At 44.1% G+C, this 14,537-nt stretch overlaps 1 protein-coding gene across 5 annotated transcripts in view; it reads left to right on the forward strand.

Annotated features, from left to right (window-relative positions):
* The window catches only part of LOC114596965 (WASH complex subunit 2C), a 45,720-nt gene continuing 31,183 nt past the window's right edge, over nt 1-14,537 (forward strand). For 2 of the 5 annotated variants that reach the window (XM_077930709.1, XM_077930707.1), the window contains exons 1-9: nt 1-352; nt 2,657-2,821; nt 4,210-4,275; nt 7,059-7,229; nt 8,901-8,994; nt 10,454-10,512; nt 10,741-10,785; nt 13,241-13,339; nt 14,208-14,280. In XM_077930709.1, coding sequence (XP_077786835.1) covers nt 164-352; nt 2,657-2,821; nt 4,210-4,275; nt 7,059-7,229; nt 8,901-8,994; nt 10,454-10,512; nt 10,741-10,785; nt 13,241-13,339; nt 14,208-14,280 — 961 coding nt within the window. In that variant the 5' untranslated portion in view covers nt 1-163. The remainder of the gene's footprint in view (nt 353-2,656; nt 2,822-4,209; nt 4,276-7,058; nt 7,230-8,900; nt 8,995-10,453; nt 10,513-10,740; nt 10,786-13,240; nt 13,340-14,207; nt 14,281-14,537) is intronic. The other 3 variants (XM_077930708.1, XM_077930706.1, XM_028728883.2) reach the window with 2 other exon arrangements.

Genomic DNA, 14,537 nt, shown 5'->3' on the forward strand with positions numbered 1-14,537 from the left:
GGAAGCCACGGAGCGCGGGGCCGTTCTACCCTTTTTTCCCTGCCTCTATCAGCGGCAGCCCAGTCACGCGACCCGCCCGGGAGGAGTCAGCTGACCGCTGGGCCGAGGGCGGCAGTTAAACCGCCGTCGCGAGGGGCGCCTCAGCGTCTTCCCGTCAGCGACCATGTCCTCGTCGGCCGCCGCTTCTCCTCCCGCGTCGTCCTCGTCGTCCTCGTCGGGGGCGGCGGCGGCGGAGGCTCCCCCCGGGGCTACGGCGGCGGCTGCGGCGGCGCTGCTGCTGTGGGAGCGAGCCTGGTCCCTGGAGGAGGTCCGAGCCGGGAGCCCGTGCTGGTCCTTGGCCGCCGACGCGGGGGTGAGAGGCCGGGGCCGCTGCCGGATAAGCGCGTCGTTAGGGGGTTTGCCACCCTGGCGGCGGCAACAGCGCTCCTGAGCGCGTGCAGAGAGCGCAGCCCGTGCCCAGGGTGCCTGCGGAGGGCGGGGGGCGTCGTGCTGTCGTTCCCCTTGCCCTGCCCTGCTAGGGTCGCCCCCTGTCCTGTGTAATACGGGATGGCCTCCTGCTTCAATGTGAAATGCTACGTCCTGGGTTGATAAACAGTTTCGTCCTGTATTTCAGGTCTCTCTCTCTTTGCCAAGTTAGGGGTCCTCTCCAAAAGCACGTGGTTTTTTGTTTTTGTTTTTAAGATACAATTTATTCATTTTATAATAACGACAACAAAAAAAACCAAAATAACATCATGTCAAAAATTTAACTCGTATATCTTAATTGACTTCCCTCCACTCCCAGTCCTGGTTCCATTATTTTATACTAATTCATGCACATCTATAGAATCTTATATTCTTAGCAGTCCAATTTTAAAATCATACTCATGTTGTTACAAGTGACCTTTAGAAGTTCGACTAATGTAGAAACCTATACACAAAGCTTGCAATATATGCCTTAAACATTTTCCCTTTTTCCCCCCTTTCTTTTTTGGAAAAACAATGTCCTTTTCTTTCTTGGGTTTCAAATTCTGTAACATGTCCTGCGTAGTTCAATAGTTTCTTTTGCCAATCTTCTTCATCTTCTTTGGCCAAAAGCACGTGTGTTTTTTTAAGGGGGTGTGAGATGTCTCCAGATAACCAAGCACAAGATATGTGAATTTGTGTGCATGCGTGACAAATTCCAGCGGGGCCATCCTGTTTGGCTGCACTAGGTTGTAATGTAATGGATTGTTTTGAAGTCACTTCAGCGCCAGATGAAAAGAAAAGAAAAGAAAAACCCAGCCTGCTCTGTCCTATGTTTTGCCAAAACAAAGGTGGCAAACCCTACCTACCACTTCCTATGCTTTAAAAGCCTTGCCCGCCTCGATCTTGCCTATAGGGAGAAGCGCACGACGTGCTCCAGGTAGCAGGCATGGACTGCCCGAAGAATAAGAATCGTGGAACTGTAGGGTTGTAAGGGACCCCGAATCTTAACTATAAAGCATCCATGACAGATGACCATCCAACCTCTGCTTATAAACCTCCAATGAAGGAGAGTCCGCCACCTTCCAAGCTAGTCCTATTTTGCTGTCGGAACAGAAAGAAGAAGTGGCTTGTGTCTTCCTTTCAGAAATGAGCCACCCTTCCGCTGGCAGTGGGGTTGCAAAAGCGGTGTGATGTTAGTGCCCCACCTCTCTTCCTTAAGTATGGTGGTGCCCAAAGGCAGTTGGGATGCCAAATTGTGGCACTACCACCTGTGTGTTGCAAGTGTGGACATTTGCAAATCACCCAGGAGACAGACGCAGCCTTTCACCCCATTGCTTTGTGCATCACAAGAGATGATCCCTTACACCCATGGAAAGAGCTTGTGTGTGTGTGTGTGTGTGTGTGTGTGGCAAGCTCTGCCCACATGGGCATGGCCAAGGAGTTGCAGGGGGGCAGCTGCCACCCCCCAAATCAAGTAGAAAAATAAAAATACTAAACTAACTGACCATTCGTGTTGCTGATAGTTTGGTTCTGCCCCCCACAACAAAAGTCCTGCAGCCCATGCATGCCCACCCCACTGTACCCAGCAGCCATCTCCCCCACCGCCCACCCAGAGCTCTGAACATAATACTCCTCCTTGCAAGTCATCCTGATCTGATGCTATGCCAGAAGGATAGCTAGCTGCCAGATGTGTTGGTGGGAGTGGCAGGGTTGACCTATGCATCCCTGCAAGCACGTACTTGTTTTTACAATGTGTATGGGAGTGGTGGTCATCTGAACCCTCTTAATGTCCGACATGTGGGGTGTGGTAGGGTATAAGAGCTCTTCCCAATAGCCATGTTCTGCCTGTGGAATTCCTTGGGGAAAACAGCCTTGTAGGCCAAATGGGCCTGTGAGCCAAGTTTGGCCTGTGGGCTGGAGGTTCCTCACACCTTCTATAGTACATAGAGCACCATGAGCTTCATCTTGGTTTATTACAGTTCAGATTCTACTCTCAGTTCATTCTCCAAAAATATGGTTGTTACACAGTCGGTAGTATATTTTTAGCTGCTTTCTATAAACTGCCTGTGTTGCATTTTTTAGTTGCTGGATAGCAAGCTTAATTATTTTGTAGGAAGAACACTTTCCTGTTCTCCTTGTCTTACATCATTACTTCAGTTTCTAAGCTGTGGCTTAAAAGTCTGAGCAAGTGCATATTCTGTTTTTGTAGCTGTTGCGGTTTTTGCAAGAATTCTCCCAGCAAACTATCTCCAGGACGCATGAAATCAAGAAGCAAATGGACAGGCTGATCCACGAAACCAAAAGTGTAGATTGCCGGCTGCACAATGTCTTCAATGGCTTCCTCATGCTTTCAAATACACAGTTCATTGAAAATGTGAGTGTGCAGTAATTGAATACTATGATATGAACTGAGATATGCTTAAGCCAACTCTGGTGTAGTATGAGAAGGCATCATAGAAGGAAGTGCTCGTAATGAACACAATGGTTCTAATAGATCTGATTTGTGTGCCTATCCCTTGCACCTCCGAGTACAATATCATGTAAGCATGTAATTGATTACTGGGTGCTTTTGAATTCCATAATGCAAGGATAGATTCTTGCTCTCTGAGATGTGTAAGAAATGGAATGCAAATATGAAAAATGAGGAATGGCTGACTTGTTGAACAGTAAATTTTCAGATTATGCTATAGCATAACTACCGTATTTTTCGTCCCATAGGACGCACCTAGTTTTTTTGGGGGGAAATAAAGGAAATTCCCCCCCTTTATTTCCCCCCCCCCAAAAGCAGGTTGGGGAGACCGAACCAGGTCGAGGAACAGCGGGATGGCGGCGCTGCGCCTCCCTGCTGTCCCCCGAGCTTGTGGGGCTGGCCGATGTCTGTCTGGCGCGCGGGGCGCTCTGCTTCAGGGTGCCCCGCGTGCCGGGCAGCAGGCTGCTATCCGCAGCGTGGGGAGCCCTGCGGGGAACTCCTGCAGAGCTCCCCATGCTGCGGGTGTATGCCTGGCGCGAGGGGGCGCTCTGCTTCAGGGCACCCTACCCGCCGGGCGGCAGGCTGCTATCCGCAGCGTGGATGATGCCTAGGCTGCGGATGTGTTCCCGAAGCGCCGGGCGCTCTGCTTTCAGGGTGCCCGACGCTCTGGGAAGCAGGCTGCTATTCGCAGCCTAGACATCCCTGCGGGACCACACGCAGGGCTGCCTAGGCTGCGGATGTCTTCCTGAAGCCTGGAGAGCGAGAGGGGTCCGTGCGCACCGGCCCCTCTCGCTCTCCAAGCTTCAGCGAAAACCTGCATTCGCCCCATAGGACGCACCCAGATTTCCCCTTCATTTTTGGAGGGGGAAAAGTGCATCCTATAGGGCGAAAAATACGGTAGTTTTAAGTGAAAGGGAGCCAAAGTACATGGTTAAGGGGAGCTGAACACACCTCCAGGCCACCAGATTTACAACCCCCAGCTCCTTTCTTCACTATCATATTTTCCACTTGGGGATCATATACATGAAGTAAAATAATCATTTTAGGAGAGGGGCTATGGGGGAGGGGGTACTGTTTGTCCCTTTGGCTTGAAAGCTCCCCCCACCCACTTTATCTGTGATGGTGCAGGTTAAACAGATGCCATAATCTTGTTTCATTTGGCACTTGCTGTTCAGCTCTTCCACTGAAAAGTATTAATAGTACAGGTAGCATGGTGACTTGCCTTTGCTTGTGAAGGCTATTTGTATCAGATGCTGAAACTTAATAAAAAAAAGTTTGAATTAATTTTATAGAGAGTGTATGATGATGAAGTGGAAGAAACCATATCCAAACCTGAAGTGAGCGACAGGCCAGAACAGGCAAGTGGATTACATAAGAATATGTAATAATACATAAGAATATGTAATATATTGGTAATTGTAACCTTCGATATTTATTTGCAATGCTGAAGATTACAAATTGAAAGTTCAGGGAGGGTGGGAGGAAGTATTTATCAATGGCAGACTCTCCCCACACTTGCCAAAAAATGAGTTCTGCTTTAATCATGGAGGATTCAGATGCAGAGGGCAGTGATGGCTGATAGGAAGCTTCTCCTCTGCAAGAGCAAAACTGCAATATTTGCAGGCCATTGTTATATTTTGAGAGTAGTCAGTGTGTGTCAACCACCTCCTGCCTACCAGCTCCTGGGTCCTCTCTGGAGCTGCCAAGCAAGCACATTCAATCTCTTTGAGGGCATGCTCTGCCTCCTTACAACTCCCAAATTACCTTTCTCTTTCCACCATTCTCTTCCTTTCTCTGAGGTGGGGAGGGTGGGAGTCTGCTTGTTGAAAGGTTCAGGAGGATGAGCTATAGGTAACATAGTTTCAGAGGGTGGTGTCCAATGGTATTTTGTTCCCCTCTCAGCTGCCCACTTCCTTCCTCTAATGTGTAATAATGGATTTCATGTGCTTCAGGCACAGGTGAATGATTCCATTTGAAAGCCTTCAGATGAACGGTGTTCCTGAGCGCTAAAGATCCTATTTTTTATGGCTTTAGTCTTCGAGAGAGACTTTAATTCCATCTTTGGCATTTCCTGCCCTGTGTTGTGTTATCATTCCTGAGTGCAGTTTAAAAGGCAGGCGTGTCAAAGACTGTGAATTGTTTCAGGATTGAAATCATCCCATCCCCTCCCCAACATGATACAGTGGTACCTCGCAAGACGAATGCCTCGCAAGACAAAAAACTCGCTAGACGAAAGGTTTTTTTGTTTTTTGAGCTGCTTCGCAAGACGATTTTCCCTATGGGCTTGCTTCACAAGACGGAAACGTCTTGCAAGTTTGTTTCCTTTTTCTTAACACCGTTAATACAGTTGCGACTTGACTTCGAGGAGCAACTCATAGAACGCAGTGTGGTAGCCTTTTTTGAGGTTTTTAAAGCTTTTTGAGGTTTTTGAAGCTTTTCCAAAACTTTCCCGTCACCGTGCTTCGCAAGACGAAAAAAATCGCAAGACGACAAAACTCGCGGAACGAATTAATTTCGTCTTGCGAGGCACCACTGTATATGATATACACACTCCACTCATGCTCCCAGTTGTGTGGATAGCTGGTGTGGATAACTTATCTGCACAATCGCAAATGGGGAAACATCAGTTTTGAGAACCCATGTTGATTGCCCATAACATGCATGAAGTTATTTGTGTGGTGAGAAAGAGGGGTACCCACTTAACCACCACATGGAAATTCTCACCCCAGCAAATGTCTAAACCTGGTCATCAACTAGTCAGGCTGCAGTTAGATATAATAATTATCACTCAAGCCAAGCAGTAGTTCTGCAGTTGGGTACTGTAAATGTTATTTGGGGTCCTTTTGTTTTTCATTTTTTTGGGGAAAATGAGCGCACTTAAGTAGAGCTGCCATCAAAGGCTGTTTGTACAGTGCAGAATGTCCTCTTGCAATCTAAGCCTATTCAACTTGGCTTGAGTCTACTGAATTGGCAAACTGCTGGCTTGTAGGCACAATTCAAGCTGCCGCTTTTGAATTTAAAAGCTCCAAGTTCTCTTTTTGTCCATTACAATCTTTTGACTTATTAGAGAAGGACTGTTTTCAAGGACAGACCCTAGTCCTGTAAAATCTGCCTGTATTTGAGTTAAAACTTGTTCATTGTTGTTAAAACTTGAGTTGAAACTTGTTCCAGAGGGCAGGATCAATGGGCCAAAATTCAAGGGAGGCAGATTTTGACTAAAAAATAGGAGAAACTTCCTAGTGTAATAGCTGTTCAACAGAGAGGTAGTGAACTCTCCTTTACTGGAAGTATTTAAATAGAAACTAGATAGCCATCTGTCAGGAATACTGTAGTTGCTTCCTGTAGATTCTGCACTGAGACAAGAATCGAACTAGATCAGAGATAGCCAATGTAGTACCCTTGAGAAATTGTTGGACTCCCATCCTCCTTGACCACTGGCACTGCATTGTCTACCCTTGGAGTAGATGATCTCCAAGGTACTTTGCAGTCCTGTGATTCAAGAAAGCTTTTCTTTCCACCCCATCTCTGTCTTTTAAACTCAGTCTTGCCGTATATGCCTTAACCTTGTGTATTTAGCCCAGGGTGGGGAAGTTGTAGTTCTCCAGATGTTATTGTACTATATTTCCTGTCATCCTTGACTAATGGCCATGCTGGCTGGGGCTGATGGGGATTAAAGTCCAAAAATAGCTGGAGGGTCACAGGTTCCCCTTTTCTGATCCAGCCTCATGATTGTCAGTATTGCTGCTCATTACTGTCAATTTTGAGTACTCGTTCCTTCCATGTCTTGTAGGAAATGACTATTGGTGATCAGGTCCTGTTGACTTCTTTTATCATGGTTAGTTAGTGCTGCAGTTTTAAGTTCAGCTTATTTGTGTTTTTATGATTGGATTATTATTGCTTTCATAATTGCTTTTTATTTATTAGCCACTTTGAGTGACTTCTTCATGGAAGGGAAAAGGAGGGCATATTATAAAAAAAAGTCCAGCATTTATTCAGGATGTTTTAGCTCCATATTTAGTAATGCAGCCCATTAAGAGTGGCCAAGCCATGTTGCCCAAAAACTCAACTTTCCCCATCACATTTTTGAAAAATGAGTATAATGGGAAATTAACAATGAAATGTGGTTCTTTTGATTCTAAAGGAGAAAACTCGTGAACAGAAAGAAGCCGATCTGATTCCCAAAATCCAAGAAGCTGTGAATTATGGGCTGCAGGTGTTGGACAGTGCCTTTGAACAGGTGGACATCAAAGCAGGGAACTCAGACTCTGAAGAAGAAACTAATGAAAGGATAGAACTAATATTGGAACCAAAGGTAATGTAACTTTGTCTCTAAAAGAGTAAATTTACAATGTTTTAATTTCAGACTTTGCAGAGCAACTACACTTGAAGGATGGAAAGTGGAAGATACACAATAGTGTGAGCGCTGCTTCTGAAAGGTGTTGCTGATTATCTGTCAGGGGTCCTTTACCTTTACCATTTTTTAGCTGTAAATACTGATAGGCATTCTCTTGTACCTTGGAAAATAAGAGCACGGAGAAATTGATCTGGGTGCATTTCTAAATTTCAGGAACATTAACTCTGAAAGCTCATGACACAGTAAAGCAGGGATGAGTAACCTCCTGCCTGTTGGCCACTCTTGACCGACCACGGGGTCCAGTTTGGCCTGTGATGCAATTCCCCCAAAATCACACACCCTCATGTCATTCTGACAGGCGTGATGTTAACAGCGAGGGGAACTGGCATGCACAGCAGAAGCAACAGGATTTAATCCCCTGCTCATCAGTTTGATGACCGTGGGGTTAAATCCTGCTCAGAACCCTGCGGAGAGCAGGACTGAAGTCTCTACTTACAGGGTTACTGAGAGAGAATCATTGTGAAATGCAGAAAAGTACGGAGAGTTATTAGCAGTGACAATTCACAAAAGAGGAGATGATAGACATCCAGGCATTGGTGAGCCATCATTGCCATATACTTGAAGATCGGCAAGTCCTCACTGTCTCCCTCAAACCTGCTGAACAAGTGAGTCTTGCTCTCACATCCTGAACTAGAAGCAACAGCAGGCCTCTATAATAATTGGCATCGAGACAGCGCTGTCTATCTGTTATTCTTCTTGCCTGAGCTGGTCAACCCTGCCATTCTTCATACACACACTCAGCACCTTCTCTGCAGATGAAGACAGGAGATGGAATGTGATAGTAGCTCAATGACTAAAGAGGAAAGGGAACCTGTCCACTTGGAGACCGAGCATAGTGGCAGAGCAGGCTCCAAGTCTGGAAGGGAAAGCAAGAATTACAGAATCAGAAATGTAGAAAGGGCCAACTCCCTGCAGTGCAGGAATATGCAGCTGTCCCATACAGGCATCGAACCTGCAACCTTGGCATTATCAGCACCACAAAGAAGAGAGCCCTCTGCAAAGAGTCTGCACAGTGCTTAATTTCTGAAGCTTTTGGTCTTTCCGTTTAGCCCTAGGGAGCTGATATACAGTGGTACCTCAGGTTATAGACGCTTCAGGTTACAGACTCCGCTAACCCAGAAATAGTACCTCGGGTTAAGAGCTTTACTTCAGGATGAGAACAGAAATCGCGCAGCGGCAGCGGGAGGCCCCATTAGCTAAAGTGGTACCTCAGGTTAAGCACAGTTTCGGGTTAAGAACGGACCTCCAGAACGAATTAAGTTCTTAACCCGAGGTACCACTGTACATTACAGTTAGAAGGAAGATCCCAATTGGCAATTAATTCAGTGAGGCGCTCTCATTCTTCCTTCTATCCTTATCTGCTAAGATGAGACTCACCTGGAGGTAATTTTGTACTCCGTGGTGGTGTCCAAGTACCTAATTTCAAACCTGGAATTGGGAGTTACCATCAAGACAGGGCACTACAAATCATTCAATGTGTTTCGGAGTGTTATCTATGAAATGTGAAATCTTGACCTGTGGCATATTCATTTGAAATCTAAAAATACTTTTTTGCCTTTTTTTTTACAGGATCTTTATATTGACAGGCCTTTACCGTATTTAATTGGCTCTCAGCTCTTCATGGAGCAAGATGATGTTGGGCTTGGCGATCTCTCCAGTGAAGGTGTGTGATAGGATTAATAATGTATTGGTAAATATTGATTTGTGTTCGACTTGTGGCAGGCCAAATACTTCATTACTAAAAATGTTGTAAGGGTGCCTGACAAAATCTTAACTAGCTTGGAAAACCTAGTCTGTGGCTAATTTTTGACGCTTTGAAAAATGTGTCGCTTTTTCGTCTTAGTATTTTGAACAATCCACTAGATACTTTGGTTATGACTTAAGTGTGAGATGGCTACTGAATATGTTTGAGTACCCAAAACCATATTTTTTTCCAGTTGTGACCGTATGGAACCTATCAGGGTATCTTCTGATGAGCTTTCTCCCTCACATGATTTTGTTGCTATTGCTCTTATTAAATTTTCCAAAAAGAAAAGCAAGTGCAGTCAGAGAATACAAACTAAATTGTTATAAAGACAGTTCTCAGAGATTCAAGAATGAAGATCTGTATATTCTCACATACATTCTTTGTAAAAAGAAATCCTGGTCCGTCCCCCCCATTTGCTCCAGTAGTTATTTTTCCTGATTAGTGCAAAACTAAAAAGGAAACCTATTTTCATTCAGTGGTGCAGGGATGGAAATGGACTGTGTTGCAGGATCCAGAATTTCATTGCCGCAGGGATGAATTTGAAAGCGTACCAAAAAAATGGTTCCTTCATGGAAATGCAGAGTGCTGATATCCACGGAAACTTTTCTGTGGGAATCCATGCAGCCACTGCTAGTTTTCTTGCAAAGAAAATACTTTTCTTGTCACTGCCATCTTAGACATGGGAACCCAAGAGGACTGCTCTTCCACTCAATATCTCTGGGTTTGAAGAATTGAAGTTGCAAGTGAATAAGGAAGTGATTCATTATGTGAGTGAAAAGGATTGTCGATTATGTATTTACTACATTTATAAACTGCTTTTCTGCTAACGCACTCAAAACAGTTCATATTTTTAATAAGGTAGGAGACATGATACAGATGGAAAAGTAAATCAGGTGTCAGCTCTTTCATATTGTTACAGAAGAGTCAGGTGGAAAGTTATATGCATAGTTGTGTACAGTGGTGCCTCGCAAGACGAAAAGAATCCGTTCCGCGATTCTCTTCGTCTAGCGGTTTTTTCGTCTTGCGAAGCAACCCTATTAGCGGATTAGCGCTATTAGCGGCTTAGCGGCTATTAAAGGCTTAGCGGCTTAGCTGCTAAAAGGCTATTAGCAGCTTAGAAAAAGGGGGGGGGGAGCGGGGAAAAAATCGCAAGACTAGCAAGATGTTTCGTCTTGCAAAGCAAGCCCATAGGGAAATTCGTCTTGCGAAGCAACTCAAAAACGGAAAACCCTTTCGTCTAGTGGGTTTTCCGTCTTGTGAGGCATTCGTCTTGCGGGGCACCACTGTATAATTATTACCTGGGGAAAGGATCCTGGTATATAGTGAATAAGATGATATGCACATAAGTCTTCTTTGTTTCCCTTCTATGAAACAGAAGGTTCAGTAGACAGTGATCGTGGAAGTATGATTGACAGTGAAGGCAAAGATGAAGAGGTAAGAAGGCATGAAGACAATTTTTTCCCCTTGGATATCCACCCCCCCCCCCCAGCTTTAAAATGTAAAATTGAAACATTTTGGGGAAATTATAGGGATTTATGGATTTTCATGTTGGTGACTTTATCTGTGGTATAGACCATAAGATTATATGGACATAAGAAGTGAACATTCTAAAGCCTGTATAAATGCTGTTTAATTTAGTCTGAAACTGCTTTTGCCTTTCAGGACCTGGAAGAATTTGAAAATGCAAGTGAGGAAGACCACAAACCGGTAAGAAGTCCACCATGTGTATTCTCTACTAATGTAAACCTTCAACTTTTCCAAGGGTAGTGAGTGGGCCATGGATTTTGAGTGTTAGAAATCTAACAGTGGCATAAGTGTACAAATGGCCTCATGGGGTATCTTGCAAATAGTAATCTTTCCAATGTTCTTTAAGATATGCACCTTCCTTGTTAGATCTGACTACTGAACTCCAATATTTTAAAAGTACAAAATAGATAAAGGGCTGTATTTAACTAAATTGTTGCGCTAGCAGAAGCCAGCACAAGGATTTCTGCTAGCACAACGAGGTTCCCCCCCCCTTTCCTCCCTCCATGTGCTACATGCCATCCCTAAAACTGCTCTGAAGGGTTGGGGGAAACCCTGGAACAGATTTGGGGGGGGGGGGGAGAAGGGGGGAAGGTTTCATTGTGTGAGAAAATCATTGTGCTGACAGAACCTTAGCTTTTGTGCTATGTTGAATGCAACCCATAGATCATGGGTCAAACCTAATAAAACGCGTGTGTGTTTAAAAAGAGACAAATGGAAACTGATTTTTCTTAAAGGGTTCTACAAATAATTTTAGGTAGCTATTGTCTTAACTGCCCAAGTTTTCTTTACAGAACAGAGTCCATACTAATTCATTGCTTTTCATTCATAGAAAGCATTTTTTTTTTTGTTAAACCAAAACAAAGAGATGTAAAGGTGACCATCAAAGAATCTTAACATGTTTCCAATAGTTTTAGTATATATTTAGAATTGTTCAGAGTTTACTGGCTAAATATTTCAACTTTAAATGTGATATTTAATAAATTTTCCTTTTGTATGAGTTTGGGGGAACTAACCATAAAATGGATGGGAGCAAGCAAGTCCTGATCGCTTTGAGAGAAAAGAAGGACTTTCCTTTTTCTGCTATGCCTTCCTCCCTGCTAGATTATTTAGGTTTGATTAAAAAAAAAAAAAAAAGCAAATGAACCTGATAAGCTCCAGCTCTGAGCAGAGACACACGCTATTCCTCCACTTGTCTAATGGAAGATCTTAAGAAAGCTGCAAGCAGCACTGAGAACAAGCGGCAGCTACTGTTATAAAAGTAGAGAAGTTGTCAATTTTGACAACCAAACATGATGCACAATCAGTGGAGGTTCTGGTTTGCAAAATCAGCCTGCCAAAATACTGCTCTGTGTATGCATATGCGTTCATGTGACCACTGTTGCAGCTTCCTTAGGTAAAGGCAAAGGGACCCCTGACCCTTCGGTCCAATCGTGACCGACTCTGGGGTTGCGGCGCTCATCTCGCTTTATTGGCCGAGGGAGCCAGTGTACAGCTTCCGGATCATGTGGCCAGCATGACTGAGCCGCTTCTGGCGAACCAGAGCAGCGCACGGAAACGCCATTTACCTTCCCGCCAGAGCAGTACCTATTTATCTACTTGCACTTTGACGTGCTTTCGAACTGCTAGGTTGGCAGGAGCAGGGACCGAGCAATGGGAGCTCACCCCGTTGCAGGGATTCGAACCGCCGCCCTTCTGATCGGCAAGTCCTAGGCTCTGTAGTTTAACCCACAGCGCCACCCGCGTACCTGCAGCTTCCTTACCCAGCTCTAAATAACACTAGGTATGCTCAGTGTACTCAGCTGATTTCTGGCAGGGCGAAAGGCAGATAACGAAGTTGCTTCAGGGTTGGGTTAGGCTGGCAGTGGCTGCTCCTGAAAATGATACCTGGATGCTATTTTATGGCAGGCTACGTTTGCACACACAGAGCACTGATTTTCCTGATAATGGGGACAAGGGTATGGTCTTACAGCTTTTGCTGCCGTTGTGAAGATCAGATTAGTCCCCAAGACTGATGGCCATCTGGGGAGCACAGTTAATGGGGGAACCTTCTGAACCCTAGGTTCATTGGCAAATGCCCAACCATTATGACCAGTAGCACTGGCCCTGCTTGAATCTGTGTAGCTTAGCAGGTAAAAGTGATTCCAGGCCCTTCAACTGACAATATCTGCCTTGGGAAAGGCTTTCATGGAAATGAAACATAAGACTGTGTGAGAGAAGAATACTCTACTTGTCATACAGCTTTCGGCATCAGGTTGAAAGCTCCTGTTGTCAGAAAGGAAAGCTACTCCATGACAAGCCTTGACTCTAAAGCTGGCTCAGTATACTTCATCTGATGCCTTCGTTATATATTTTTTGTTGCCAGGTGAAAATGTTCCTGTTCTACCAGGCCTTTGGCTGTTTAATATTCTGCAGACTTTTAAATGCGGTTGTGGGAGGGAGGGTTATTGTTTTGTTGTTTCTGTTTTAATGATTTATTTGTGCTTTTCTATGTCATATTTTTCTATTGTGAACTACTCTCAGATCTTTTGATGAAGATTTATTATAAAGCCACTAAATGAAAAATAGTAAAATAAAGTAGAACTTTCTGTCTCAAGTGTCCTGGAGCATGAAGTGTGGTGTGTGTTTGTTTTGTCAGAGAACGGCACTGATGAGTGACGAAGATGATTTTTTTGGTGACTCTGAAAAAGGGGAAGACGATGATGAAGAAGGTGATTTAGAAGAGAACGCAAGGCTGGTAAGTGATTGCTGCCTGACGTCATTTCTAGTTTTATTCAGAAAAACTTCCAACAAAAAAAAGGCATGGAGAAAAAAATATTGACCATAGTTGATGGATTAGCTCTTTCATGTTTAGAAAAGGACAGAGAACTCTCTGATACAATTCAGTTGGCTCAAAGCAGGGCTTTCTTTCTTGGTGCTGAAGATAGCCTAAGACTAGTTATGACATCTAAAAGTACACTAAGTAAAACCTGCTTGGCATATGACCCAGTAGAATGTTTAAATATAATATATTTGTACTGAAGACTGCTGATTTGTAAAATCATAATAATAGTTTTATACTACAGCTTTTTCTTTGTTTAAGGCTTTAACACCACCATGTGTTTTGCAGCCAAGAACGGCACCAAAAAGTCCCTGCTATGTACCTAAATGATCACGAGTAACCTGCATTTGGTTGTATATATAGCTTTGAAAAACAGAAAATCATCTAAAATAATACTAACAGACTATTTTCATACAAAACGTTGCTCATTAGAACTGCAAGTTTTCTGTTCACATGCATGCTATTTCTACAAATCTGGTTCCCGCTGACTATTCTCTGAGAGCGGTCTTAAGACTAATTTAACTCTTTGGGTAATCCAGGGGAGAATCTCCAATCTAGATGGTAAAGTGATGTTACCTAGTAGGGTGCCTGACCCATTTTTGGGGAAGTGGGGGCAATTGTTCTTAGGATCTCCTATTCCTTTCATAGTCTGAAAAAATGGGTCAGTTAAAAAAAAATACACTTTTTCAACAGCAATTTTTTTAAAATTCTGAAACCAAATTGAAATGAAATATGTGTGTATGTTTCTTTCCCTCCTCCCTCCATTCGCATATGACTACTTCAGAAAAAGAAAAGGCCCACATCATTTACGGATGAGCTTGCCGCTCGTATCAAAGGGGAAGAAGAAGAGCGATCATGTAAGCTGCTTCTCAGAGTTTTTTTCTTTGATAAAGTTGAATTTTGTGCACGTGTGCGGTGTGAAAAACATTTTCTGTTGGCATTTGGAAACGTGCAGGACAAGTGTGACTTGCAGCAAAATGTGGAATTCTGTTGCTGGGGATTTCAGCTACTCCCATTTCATTCTCATTCATTCCTTCCCAAACTAGTCAGTCAGTATTCCATGGCCACTGAACATCCTTCACCTTCACTGGGCAGTTTTGGGGTTCAACCCATA

This window comes from Podarcis muralis, chromosome 6 (assembly GCF_964188315.1).
Source record: "Podarcis muralis chromosome 6, rPodMur119.hap1.1, whole genome shotgun sequence".
Classification (NCBI taxonomy): Eukaryota; Metazoa; Chordata; class Lepidosauria; order Squamata; family Lacertidae; genus Podarcis; species Podarcis muralis.